The sequence below is a fragment of the Mustelus asterias genome, chromosome 19 (assembly GCF_964213995.1).
Source record: "Mustelus asterias chromosome 19, sMusAst1.hap1.1, whole genome shotgun sequence".
In the NCBI taxonomy this organism is placed as follows: Eukaryota; Metazoa; Chordata; class Chondrichthyes; order Carcharhiniformes; family Triakidae; genus Mustelus; species Mustelus asterias.
In genome coordinates this window covers 2,104,903-2,117,533 of record NC_135819.1, presented here as the reverse complement: position 1 = coordinate 2,117,533, position 12,631 = coordinate 2,104,903, and the positions used below count along the sequence as shown (strand labels likewise).

Below are 12,631 nucleotides of genomic sequence, written 5' to 3'. Positions count from 1 at the left end.
AATGCAAATGCTGGTGTTGAGACCTTGGAGTGAATGTTGTGTGCACTCTAGGTGCATATGTGAGCTATCCTAGTCTAAGATATTAGAGGTGTTGACAGAAACAGCATGGACATGTAAGTATTGGCAACACTCAACCTGAGCAATTGATTATTCATGTCCTGCTAGCATCGTCAGAGCAAATAAATGCAAATGACACGTGACGTGATTTCTTAATTTGTTGTTGTGAAATGGTAAATGGTTCTGCTCTGGAGATTTATTTAACATGAGTTTGGAAAGGAAGATGTTTTCTCCAAGAAAACCACTGATATAAAACTTTCGTCAAATATATAATTAAAATATTTGTGCATTAGTGTGCTACATCATTTGTTATAATGAAATGAATTTAGTGAAGTGCATTGGTAACCCTCAGGTACTCACTTCTCCCTCTTTTATTTAAAATATATTTTTGAGGATTTTTCATTTTATACAAATCACGCAACAAACTCTCAAAGATTGGTACAGTACAGCAAGAACATTTTCAAACAAGTACATGGAGGAAGAGAGAAAAAACAAAAGTTATCAACCCAGTTGGTTCGGATTATTTGTATCCTGTGCTTCCCACTATACAAGTAATAAAAGGATATATATCCAAGGATCAGGATACACCCATTATGGGCTCTGCAGTGCACAACCAAGCTCGCAGGATAACAGTAACAGAGCCGCAAAGCTTATGGAAAATCTTGTAGGAGTAAACTAGACAATACAGAGCCCCACACTTTACTGAATGTATCCATTGGTATACATTCCAGAATGATTGTATATCAATTCTGAATTGAAGGGGGCTTATTCCTAATCCATGAGCAAAGGATTTTTCTCCATGCTGCAAATGGTAGGATATTGTACAGCCTCTTCTCATTTGCACTAATGCTTTTGTCTGGGAGACCCAGTATCAGATGCAAGCAATCAAACTGGAAGGCCATACCAATACAAATTGGCAAAGTTCTTATAAGCCTTCTGCCCTAAATCTCCTGTTTACCTTAAAGCCCATCACTTGAGTCTGATTTCTTCCTAGTAAGAAAAGCCAAAAACCTAATGTTTATTCCAAAATTCATACAACTTCTGCTTGGCAAATCTCAAACTCCCCTTTGCACGCTGGGTCAATAAAGAGTGCCCTAACTACACTAATTTTCTTCAGCTTCACTTGACAAGAATTCCTACTGTACTCCCCCTCCAGTTCAGCTAACTGGACTTCAAGCTGCTGCTTCGGCCCTCATTAACCAACGCCTCTTTCTGGCCGAAAATAGGATGACCAAACCTCTAGCCAAGGTCTTGCAGGTCTCCCACAGAATAGAGGAGCTCGCATCAGAAAGAGCAAATGAATAAAAAGCATCAAATTTGGTTTTGAAGTATGAGATGAATTTGTGATCTTCAAGTAAAGATGCATCAAGTCTCCAGGACTTGGACTGAAGGTAGGGTCTCTTTGAAAATAAATTCTAAAAAGACACAAGCATAGTCAGAGATCACAATATTACCTATAATACAGGAGTCAACTGACTGATCATGAATTCATCTCGTACTTCAAGGATCATCTTTGGCACTAAATGAGGGGCTGAAAGTGAACTTTTAATCCTTGGGATGCAAAGTTCTCCACATGCAGAAAACCAGCCTCCCATCCATTGACTCTGTCTACACTTGCCGCTGTCTCGGCAAAACAGCCAGCATAATTAAGGACCCCACGCACCCCGGACATTCTCTCTCCCACCTCCTTCCGTCGGGAAAAAGCTACAAAAGTCTGAAGTCACGTACCAACCGACTCGAGAACAGCTTCTACCCTGCTGCTGTCAGACTTTTGAATGGACTTGCCTTGCATTAAGTTGATCTTTCTCTACACCCTAGCTATGACTGTAGCACTACATTCTGCACTCTCTCCTTTCCTTCTCTATGAACGGTATGCTTTGTCTGTATAGCGCGCAAGAAACAATACTTTTCACTGTGTTAATACACGTGATAAATCAAATCAAATAAGCTAAACCCAATGCTCTAGCTTGATGTTCCTTGTAACGGAGTTTGTAATTAGTGGATTAAGATGGTAATTAAAATCGCCACCAGTAAAGGAATAATTGGGGGCCATAAAATGGAGGACCATAAAGACAGTCAGGGGACCATAGACGTGCATTATCAACACATTCTCCCCCATATACCAGCCCCATGACAACTGCATACTTACCCCCTTTGTCTTTCACACAACTTTACAAACTAAGTCGTTTTCTTATTAATCAAGACTGCTACCCCTCGACTGCTGGTCAAGAAATAAGCAAAGACCACTTGCCCTACCCAGTCCCTCTTGCGTGTGTGATAATCACACACGTTTCTTGCAAGAGAGTTATCTTTCTCAAGAAAGGCAAGGATCATTTTTTTAATAGGATGGTGAATTCACTGTACATTCCATGGGGAAATTTTTACAGTAGCTACTGCCATTGCTTATTGAACCACAAAAGATATAAGATATTAATACAGGTGTTTAACTGCCATACTTAGGTGCACACCAATGGAAACGCCCCCTCCCCTTCCAGCCCCATTGGAGGTACTGACAGTACAATATAATATCTCTTCCCAGGATATTGCCTGTCTACCATAACAGGAGTTTATCAAACATTCTATAACCCTAAATCAACTAAATATAAAAAAATTGACAGTCCATAACCTCTAGGGGGTTTTCTTCACCCACTCATCGGGTCCTACCCACTACCTTCATATTAAACCCACTTGCCCACCTCCCTGCGATGGCACTACTAATTTTAATTATGATTGAAATAAAGGTGAAAGATCCACTGTGTATATGTACCAGGATTACAAGACGAGAAAATGGATAATTGCACAGCTCTAATATTGTACAACCTACACAACACACACTCAAGAACAAGAAATATGTCGCAGAATGCATTCCATTAAGGATAAATGAATATTTCTGGGTGTATCAGGAAAACGAGCGAAAATTCACACTCAAGATCGCCCCTTATCAATGTGATAAATCACGTAACAGGATCAATTGAGAGATGGAATTACAGGGGATACATTCAGTGATTAAAATATTAATTGCAGATTTTGACTCTAAACAGAATAGTTGGCGAAATTCGCCTCCACATCAGGATAATAAGCGCCTATTTGCTAGCATGCTCACTCGCAGGATTTCCTCTATCAATGTGGTAAATCATGTAACAGATCGATGAAGAGGTGAAATAACAGGTAAAGGATGAATGAATGTCCTTGAACTTATCAGGACATGAAGCGAAGATTCGCTAGCATGCTCACTCAGGATTGCCCCAAGAAATGTGATAAATCACGTAGCAGGATCAATTAAAAAAAAAATGCAATTACAGAGGATATGTTCAAGGATTAACGAACAGCTGCAGAATATGACTCTAAACAGGGTAGTTGGCGAAATTCACCTCGTGGCTCAGTCACAGGATTGTCCCCAGCAATATGAAAAGGCACAGTATAGGATCAACACAAGAAAATAAATACAGGTGGTACAGTACATGGTTAATAAGGACTCAATCATTGCTTTTCGCTGTTTTGAAAAAAGCTGAAGCCTCTGCAGGATGGTCAAATGTCCTAACAGACCCTTCGAAGGTCACCCTCAGGATAGTGCAGGGCATATTGAAATCTTCCAAAAACCTTCAAATGCTTCCTGACCGCATTGAAGTCTTTGTGTTTTTGCTGTACTGCTGCCGAGAAGTCCTGGAAGAACAAGACCGTCACCCTGTCATAGAACCAAGTCCCACCATGCCTGACAACCTCAAACTCTGGCGGACCGTGAAGCGATAACCTCTAGGGGTTGTCCTTGGGCTTAGAGGATGGGATACGATGTGCCCCTTCAAGCTTGATCCAACCTGCCTTTGTGTTGCGGTTTAAAAAACATTGCAGCCAGCCTTCAAAAATTTTAATTGGGGGGCCTGCCTTCAGCTCTCTGGAAAACCAATCAGAGGGATATTCTTCTCCGGACCTGTTTTTTTTTCTAGATCTGGATATCTGACATACCAGGCAGCTGATCCTCTAAGGATTGCAGTCGAACCTCCAATCAAAGAAGCGGCACTTTCAACATTGAGAATTTAATCTTCCGCCTCATTGAGCCTCTTACCAATATTCTTCAGTTCATCCGACTGAGAATCAATGTTCTGTATCAAAACAGAGTTTGTCATCTATAACTTTGTTTGCAGTCATCTCCTGCAATGCTTTTGGGAGCACCAGAGCTTGCTCCGCAGCCAGGTCGCCATGCTAAGAGCCCAGCTCTGCCCTGGGTGCCTCCGACTGCCCCTTTATCACAAATTTTCTTGACGACACTCTGTATTCTGTCATTAATATTTCCCCAAAAATGTTCCCAGGACATAGCAGTGAGTATACACCCTAAGATAATGCGATTTATGAGCTGTGCATTGGGATAAACAAGATTTTAAAATGAGCAGTGCCAGACAGAGCATGCAGAATCAGGACTATTCTGACACTTGCACCATGTGACCCGATCTTTTCCATCCTTTTTTAAAAAACCTGCTTAAAAGCAGCCATTATTCCAAACCTCTGGCCACTAGATGTACCCTCCTTTGGCTGTCTCATTATTTGTCTGATTATGCTCCTGCGAAATGACTTGGGATGTTTAAGCCGCTTCTACAAATAACTTATTTTCTGTATTTTTCAAACCTACTGATATTTACTTCTGGGTTATTCTTCTTATGTGCTTGTTGGTCTTTCACTTCAATTTTGTTCCAGTGTCTTGCAGCTGTATGTTTTTCACAAGGCTCAGCTTGTCTACTGCTTGTCTACTGTGCCTTTGCATAACTTTTCCAAACTAGTTGTAAGCATATTTTATTTAGTCACCTTATTTTTCAACCCCTTTTTAAATTTCTCTTTTTCATTAGCACGGTATTCCAACAGTTTTGCTGCACAGGATATGTTGCACTGACGTATTATTTAAAGCTGTTAAAATACTGTCGCTGAGTACAGCATGGCAGCTAGTTAAAAGATTTGAGCTTACAGATCCTCTCCCCAGGTACTGTGCCCTAAGAGAGCATTGGCAGCAATACACACTGGTCCGTGTTTGTTTGGCAAGATACTGCAGCGTTTTACTGTTGCCTTCTGTAGATTCTGGCTGACCAGGAGACTTTTCTTGCTCTTACTGCCCAGCATCAGGCATATTGGAAAGATTTGTAGGCTGATAATCAACCTGGTTGGCCACAATATAAATGCAGCTTCTGTGACCATCCCAAGTTCTGGAGTGGAACTTGAACCCAGAGCCTCTGACTCTGCCTCGTTACTCACTCAGAGATTCAACACAGGAATAGAAACTGTGCGTCCAGCTGATGGAGACTGCAGTTACAAGGAATACAGTATTGCGAGTTGGAACTGCAACAATATAAAATGGCCTTGAGGGATACACTGACCAGTGGACTGGTGAAACCAGTGCTGCAGTAATGGGAAGACTGGATCGTTGTCCTCCCATAACTTATTAACAATAGAAGCTAGTGTGACTTTTAGATACATGTGTTGCCAAATTCTACTAAGAAGATAATGATTTTTTTGGAGCTGCCCTCATTTGTTTTGGAGGGATGCTGATTTATACTTTGCAGTAAATTCTAGTATTCTGCAATTCTGGTGCAGGTATGTCACTTTAAAACCACAAGATCTATTTTGCTGAGCTACCTTGCGGTTATTTACGAACTCATCCTTGGACAGGTCAGACTAGCTTTTGTATGTTCTCGTAACACCATTTACGAAACGCAATTAAATGCTGTTTTTATGTCAGTGCAGCACTACGCAGATTTGAACAATCTAGTTTTGCATTCTTACTGAAATTTTGGTAAATAATACTTGAGTAAATTTGATATTGCAACACTTTTAAAAATTGTTATGACTATATTTAAATAAGTGACGCGTTTGCAGGGTTATCTGCTGTAAAACTATCTTATGGCAAATAACTTCACAAATGCATAATCTGTTTTAAGCGTAACAATCTCTGAATTTAAAATGTTAACTGTTAATTGCAATGTGCTGCAAAAATGTATTGTCAAATTGTGTTTTCTGGAAAATAATACAAGATGACTTGTTGATTAAGTGCAATATAAAGTGACATGAGTTGTCTGAAATGTGAGTTGGGCAAGGTAGATGGATGTCTTCTGGGCAGTGTATACAACAGCTGACTGGCTTTATATTGGGTCATGCTGTGGCAATCTTTTAGTGAGACCACGAAATATAAAACCTTTGCATTCCCATTTTCACCCATCTTGTCTCAAAGGTGCAGACTTAGGAACACATGTCCAGATACAACTTGCAGGTCGGTGTAGCTTTGGTACTGGGTAGTGCACCCTACTTAGTTGGCTATGGAGGAAGTTTTTTGTTCTTTGTGTGTGAGTAAGGCTGGCAAGGCTGTATGCTCATAGCCACTTGCTTGAAACAACTAGCAATCTCCTTGAACCACTGAAACCCTTGAGGTGCTTCCACAATGGTGTTTGGTATTAAATTCTGGAATGTTGATCCAAACGCTTTGAAGGAATGATTTTATGTCCAAGTCTGGATAGTGTGTGCCTTTGATCATGTTCATACTCTGTAATTAGCTTGCAGGGAAGTGGGTGCTGCTGAAGTAACTTTGGTGAATTGCTACAGTGCATCACAGATTGTACTTACAGCTGCATTATACACTAAAGGAGAGGGTTGATATTGAGTGCAGTGGCGGGCGTTCAAGCAAGTTGCTTTGCACAGCATGTTGGAGCTGCAATCGCCCTACTGAATGGTGAATACTCGTTCACACTTCTGACATGAGCCTTGTAGATGCTGGTGAGGTCTTATGGGTCATGAAGCAAGCCACTTATCCTGCCCAATGCCTTGCTGTTATAGCCATTGTGCAGATGTGGGCAGTTAAACATCTGGTGAGCGGTAATCCCCCTAGACATGCTCATATGATAAGAGACTTGGCAGTGGTTATAATTTACAAAGGTTTTAGCTGGACTTGCTCTTGCTATTCTCAGTATTTAATGCTTCATTGGTGTTAACTGGCACTTAAGTCCAAACCTTCGTTATTGAGGTCTTTCTGTAGGCTGGTATATGAACATATGAGGCTGGTAATTCTACAGACATGTTTTCTTGTCTGGTAATTCTACAGCCTCTGATTTGATCTGTTGCACAGCATTTTTTGTTCCCTTGTCTTGTGGCCAGAAAGTGTGTACTCAAAAAATGCTGGAACCACAGCAGATCAGTCAGTGCTTGTGGGATGAACAGAAGTTAACATTTTTGATTGCTGGTCCTTCAGAAAATGTTCTAATCGTTTTGCGATATAGTTTGATGTTGGCTTTGTTTGCTGTCCTGCATTGGTTGAACATCTTAAGTGTAAAGTCTTAACTCATTTTCATAATAGCTATTTAAACAACCTACATATTAAAGATTTGTTTTGCTAGTGGATTTCAGCATCTGTCTTGTGGCCTTGACAGCTCCAGGCTAAGTTTTCTAGTCTATGGGCTTGAGTATGGAAAAGTTAACCTGAATTTGTAAGATCACTGAAGTGTAAACATTTTTCACATGCCAGAATAACTTCGATAATGCAAGATTTAAACACGCCTGTATGCATAGTGAGGATTGATTAAATTGGATTTTTCACCATTCATCTTACTTTAAACTGGGTCATACTGTAACGTGAGCAGAGCAAATGCAGCTGTTTATTCCCTGTAAATATTTTTAATATTGCAGTCCTTCCCAACTCTACAGACGTAGAACCAAATAAAGAAATACATTTTTGAATCTTGGGAAATTGCTGGGTCTGAGTCGATGAGGAAAGCAGTTCCCTATTTATTGTGCCAACTTCCTGATGTTTGAACATATGACTAATCAACACTTGGGGAGTAAGGAATTTGAACAGTTTCAGAAACTCTGACTGTCTTTTTATTCTCTCATGGATTTGGTACACTGCTGGGTGGCAAGGTCAGCATTTGTTGCTCATGCATAATTGTCCTTGAGCTGAATGGTTTGCTAGACCATTTCAGAGAACAGTTAAGAGTCAACAACATTGCTTTGGTTCTGGTGTCACAGGTAAGGATGATAGATTTCCTTTCCCAAAGGGTGTCACAACAATCGATGATCATTTCATGGTCACCATTACTGAGGCTAGCTATTCAGTTCTAAATGTTTTATTTGAGCTTCAATTCCACCAGCTGTGGTGGTGGGATTTTAATCCACGTCCCCAGGGCATTTGGCTGGGCCTCTAGACTCCTAGTCTAGTGATGATACTGCTCTCTCTCTCTCTCACTCTCTCTCTCCCGCCGTCGCCACCAACACACTATTTACATATCCAAACTTTGTGCCACATCGTCTGTTTATTTATAAGTAAACTGATTTAAAGAAATAAGAGACATGGGCAACATACTAAACAGATCAATACCATGAGAGATCGAACAAGCTGCTCAGGGATTAATTTATCTATTTAAGAAAGCTGCATTGGCCTTGGGATGAAATGGATAAAACCTGTTTCTATTTCAAAGCTGCCAATTATGTTTATCTTAGTTTGAGGTGCTCCACATGTAATGCAAGTTCCCAGTACCCACTGAGCTAGTGTTTTCTAGAATCAAAGACTAGCAGCCACAGCCAAGGTCCACCCTTAAATGTCAGGGATGTGAAGCCACTTCTGAAGCAGATGAACCAAACTGTTGTGAGATTCACAAATCAATCTTTACTCTCGGACTTTGTAGTCTGAATGCACAGAGGTGTAGAATTATCATGTTTACGTTGGAGTGGGTGCAGTATCTGTAGAATTCTGTATTCTACATATTGTATTGACTTGCAAGCACGTTCTTCATCATTTATATGGAAATATTATCTCTAAATGTTATTAAACACCGCATTGTTTTTAATTTGAACTTCTAGTAGGGTCTGTATTCTATGCAAGCAATAACATATGTACAGTGTACTTGATGGCAATTAATACTGTAGCTAATTAATTAATTTGGCTTTGTTAACATTTAACATTGAAATTGCCGTATGGAAATTCTACATACAGTTGCCTGTGTTTGCCCACACTGGCTGTGGAGTTAGTTTCTACATTGACTGCATCAACCGATGTAGATAGTTAAACAGTTTGGGAAAAATTGACTGGCTATCTGTGACACTGGCCTAGTAAACTACTATGCCAATGTGGGAAATGAGGATTACCGTTCCACTTTAACTTCACAAGCCACTAATTTAATTAATCTTTTTCAGGATTACTATAAAATCATCAAGCATCCTATGGACATGGGAACAATTAAAAAGCGCTTAGAAAACAATTACTACTTGAACGCCCAGGAATGTATTCAGGACTTCAATACCATGTTTACCAACTGTTACATTTATAATAAGGTAAGATCTTGGCATATATATTGAGATATTAATAAAATGTGCGAGAGCAGTAATTTTAAAAATCATGTTGTAAGCAAAAGGATGAGAAATTTAAATTACATAATTTAGTTTAGTTTGAAGTATGATTCTGATAGCTCGGGCAGTGATCTAGCACCTCCCCCAAGCCGCTCATCTTCCTGTGTGAGCTTAGATGGGAAACCCCTCTAAGATTGAGTGTTCCAAGATGTGGAATTATCAGATTGACAACAATCTCTGCTTCAGGATGCGCGCACTTTGTATACAGTCCAGCATTGTGCCAAAGTTGGGGTGGCACAGTGGTTAACACTGCTGCCTCTCAGCGCCAGGGACCCGTGTTTGATTCCCGGCTTGGGTAACTGCCTGTGTGGAGTCTGCACGTTCTCCCTGTGTCTGCGTGGCTTTGCTCCGGTTTCCTCCCACAATCCGAAAGATGTGCTGGTTAGGTGCATTGGCCGTGCTAAATTCTCCCTCAGTGTACCCGAACAGGCACCGGAGTGTGGCGACGAGGGGATTTTCACAGCAACTTCATTGCAGTGTTAATGTAAGCCTATTTGTGACACTAATAAAACTAAATACTGCAGATATGAGTGGGGAAATCAAATCAGCCAGGAAATGCTGTTTGGCGGTCAGGCTTTACTTGTGGAGAAATAAACAGTGCCAATGTTTTATGTATGGCATTCTTTCTGTCTCCCCACAGATGCTGCCTGACTTGCTGAGTATTTCCAGCATTTTTAGTGTTCCAATATTGTTTGTGAAGCCCATATGACTAACCTAAATTAATGACACTTGTACAGGATCTGTTCTGCGCTCTAGCATAGCAAGGCAAAATAACAGCGAAAGAAGAATTTGGACAGTTATGTTCCCAATTAATTTAGAGTATTAAACATTAAGCTAAACTGGACCATGATTAAAGTTGTCATTTTTGTTTTTTAGAACTCAAAAACAATCCATATGCCTGTTTACTGACACATCTGGAATTTTGGAACATAGTGCATGTAATAAATAGAATAGCGATTGAAATGTGAAAAGAAAATGTTGCCCTTCATATTTAAAATGGCTGTCTTCCGACAGTTCCATTCAGATCTTTGGCCAATTGAGCCGAGATGACCAACATAGGAACTGGAGAGCTGGTGATCACTTGGATGAATTTTGTTCCTTGGCTTTCACAACAGAAAATGAAGGCTTTCGATGAGATTCATGCAAGTAGCAGCAAATAATTTCATTGAGGTGCCAAATTGTAGACCACTGCTTTATATCTCCTGAGAAACGAAAGTTTTGATTTAAATCATGGAATCTGTGACATTAGCTTGTAGAAGAAGCTGTCCATTTCTTGAAGCGACCTGGAAATCCATGACGGCTTTGGCATCAAGTTTTGGGGTGGAGACACAATGAAACTGTGATGTTTCACAGCATGTTGCATTGGGGTCAAATGTGCCCTTTATCTTGTGCAAAAGAATGTGACAATTACGTTTTTAAAGATAAAAGGATGCAAAGCTTTGTTTCTGCTGGTTCATTTCAAAACAAGTGGATGTTAGCAAAGACTTTACTGATCCTAACTATGTGCAGAAGTTTAGCAATACTTAGCTGGTGTAAGATTTGGAGACATAAATGCCCGAAGTTGGATATATTGAATAGAATTGGATTAACTGTAATTTCAGACATGAAATGGCTGTCTGTGGAGGGTATCATGAGAGCTTGTGGTTGGATCGCTAAGAGTTGAAGCTGAATGAGAAAGATAATACAGATTCAGTTGCTAAGGTTGACCACGCTGCTGGTTGGATAATAATCATGACTCATTAATGGGACCTACTATTTGAAGAGAAACCTCGTGTGTGTAGTTCAGAGATGAGTCTAAATGCAAACAGCTTTGTTTGATGCTTTTTCGGTTCCATTCTCCTGAAGAGCCATGGAAGCGATCTTGTGTTGATTATTTTCTTGAGGGGACAGAATGGAATTATCTGGAAAAGCAACCAATAATGCAGTTGCAGCAAAAATCATTTGCAGTTTGTTTAAGCACTGCAGGATGAGTGAGATTTTAAACAGTTGAGGGTTTTCTTGTCACTGTCTAATGGTATACGTAATATTGCCTTGGAGAGTTGTTTGTTAAAAGTAGTGTGCCTTCTAGGTCTCTCTGCTGTCTGTCTCTGACTTGTTTCTGGAGTTGGCAGTGAACTCCAGTGTGAAGATTATGAACAGTGCAAACTCCACATACATATTCCTTTTAAAATGGCTTTCAAAGCTCATTTGTAATGTGAGCATGGTTTTATTTGAGATGTTAAATGTTCTTGCATATCAAGCAAACTACATGTATTGCAACAGTTTGACACTTGGGCATTATTTGAATTATCCAGTCATTTGAATCGAGGCAAGATAAAGTTAGTGCAAAAAAGGTGATTTATTTGTAGAAAGCAGAGAATAACAGTTCAATCATTATTAGTTGACTAAATCTCATTCTGTTATCAAATTATTTTGGCCAAAATTAACTAGCAAAATGTGGAGATTCAAACGTCTCTGATTCTTAATACAGTAAACAAGTCAGAACTATGTATAATAGTTTATACACATTGCATGGTAATCTTCCACTAGTCATCATAAAGGCAAATGTGCTTGAATGCTGTTTTTAAGCACCTAACTGTTCCTTGAATTGTACAGTAAAGGTCCTCTCTCTCTCATGGAATAGTAAACCTTAAAAGTTCTGATGTTGTCTGAGGAGAAACTGATTTCCCCCAAAAGGGCTACATTCATTAGGACTGTTGCTGTTTCAGGCATGCAGAAGTGACCTGGACTTGGGTTTAGGGGGCTTAATTTGAAAGTTTGAGATGCCATGTAGCTTCAAAATGTAAAACAATGAAACAACATCAAAAATAATAATTTGTTGAAGATAGTTGAATTGGCCTAACATGATATACAAAAAAAATGTATGAAGTGATAACATTTTGGAAGGATCAAAAGAAGAGTATAAATTGAAACTATTTTAAGGGGGTGCAACCATGGATCCTGGCGTAAAGGATAACGGCTGTATCAGTGGTAGGACTTGAAATATTATATGGAATCTTTGACTTTATAAATTGAGGCATTGAATACCAAGGCAAGCAAGTATCCCCTGCTAAACATTTCATCCATTTCTAGTTACCATGAAAGGATAACAAGACCTTGGAGCAGCCCAGTTGCCTTCAAGATTATATGGGGTTTCGAAAGAGTAGATGGTGAACGAGTCTTTCCTCTTGCAGGAGAGTTGGTAATCAGAGGGTGCAATTAA

General features: G+C 39.8%; 1 protein-coding gene across 9 annotated transcripts in view; it reads left to right on the top strand.

Moving 5' to 3' along the window:
- LOC144507677 (bromodomain-containing protein 4-like) overlaps positions 1 to 12,631 on the top strand; it is a 171,027-nt gene that overhangs the window by 56,871 nt on the left and 101,525 nt on the right. For all 9 annotated transcript variants that reach the window (XM_078234851.1, XM_078234852.1, XM_078234854.1 and 6 more), the window contains one exon: positions 9,217 to 9,354. In XM_078234851.1, coding sequence (XP_078090977.1) covers positions 9,217 to 9,354 — 138 coding nt within the window. The remainder of the gene's footprint in view (positions 1 to 9,216; positions 9,355 to 12,631) is intronic.